The sequence below is a fragment of the Sinocyclocheilus rhinocerous genome, unplaced genomic scaffold (assembly GCF_001515625.1).
Source record: "Sinocyclocheilus rhinocerous isolate Xijiao unplaced genomic scaffold, SAMN03320098_v1.1 C36166563, whole genome shotgun sequence".
In the NCBI taxonomy this organism is placed as follows: Eukaryota; Metazoa; Chordata; class Actinopteri; order Cypriniformes; family Cyprinidae; genus Sinocyclocheilus; species Sinocyclocheilus rhinocerous.
This window is the reverse complement of record NW_015774829.1, coordinates 1-872: the sequence shown is the minus strand read 5'-3', so window position 1 is coordinate 872 and position 872 is coordinate 1. Positions and strand designations below refer to the sequence as shown.

The following is an 872-nucleotide window of genomic DNA, read 5'->3' as shown; positions in this document are numbered from 1 at the left end:
CAGCAGCGTAGCAGATCTATTCCGCCAAGACCAAACACATTAACACTGCCATGTATATACCCATGCTAAACTCCCCAAGAGTTGTCATGACAGAACTACTATAATAGTAAATAGAGCATACTAAAATTACACTGATGTTGCAGCCTCTCTAGTTCTTTTCATAGTATAATCCTTATAAACCTAATAAAACATTCAATTTCTGTTTTCTAGGAGAATCCATTCAGGAATCGTATTGTGGAATCGTTTTCTGAAGACGGCCAGGGAAACCTCAGCTTCAATGACTTTGTGGACATGTTTTCAGTTCTCAGCGAAACGGCTCCCAGAGAACTGAAAGCCATTTATGCTTTTAAAATATACGGTAAAAGTAATTTTTTTATTGATTCATGTACAGTCCACAAGAACAAAAATATAAAAAAATGTTACAATGTTATTGTCACACTGCACAGTCTTAGGGGATGTAATAAATATTTATATTGTAACTTTAATAAACGGTGCAGCAGCTTTATAACATGAACGCCTTTTGTGGTTAATTCTTATCTTCTTGTTTTGTTCTTAGACTTCAATGTGGATAATTACATCTGCAAGGAGGACTTAGAAAAGACTCTAAACAGGTTAACGAAGGAGGAACTAACACCAGAGGAGGTTAATCTGGTGTGTGAGAAGGCCATTGAGGAGGCCGACCTGGATGGAGACAGCAAGCTCTCCTTTGCCGACTTTGAGAACATGATCTCCAGGGCTCCTGACTTTCTAAGGTAAGAACAATGGATATGATAAAGTGACTTATTTCCTCAGATGTATTCTAATCAGAGTTCAGCTTTGCTGTTATTACTAAAAATTATAGTAACCAAGATGGTGGAGAATGCGGGCAAAAT

General features: G+C 37.4%; 1 protein-coding gene across 1 annotated transcript; it reads left to right on the top strand.

The window, feature by feature from the left end:
* Window positions 1–210: 210 nt before the first annotated feature.
* LOC107735598 (calcium and integrin-binding family member 2-like) lies at window positions 211–752 on the top strand (the record flags this gene model as incomplete). The annotated part of the gene is made up of 2 exons (XM_016547230.1): window positions 211–358; window positions 557–752. Coding segments are annotated over 2 exons (344 nt in total), but the record flags the coding sequence as incomplete, so codon positions are not given.
* Window positions 753–872: the final 120 nt, after the last annotated feature.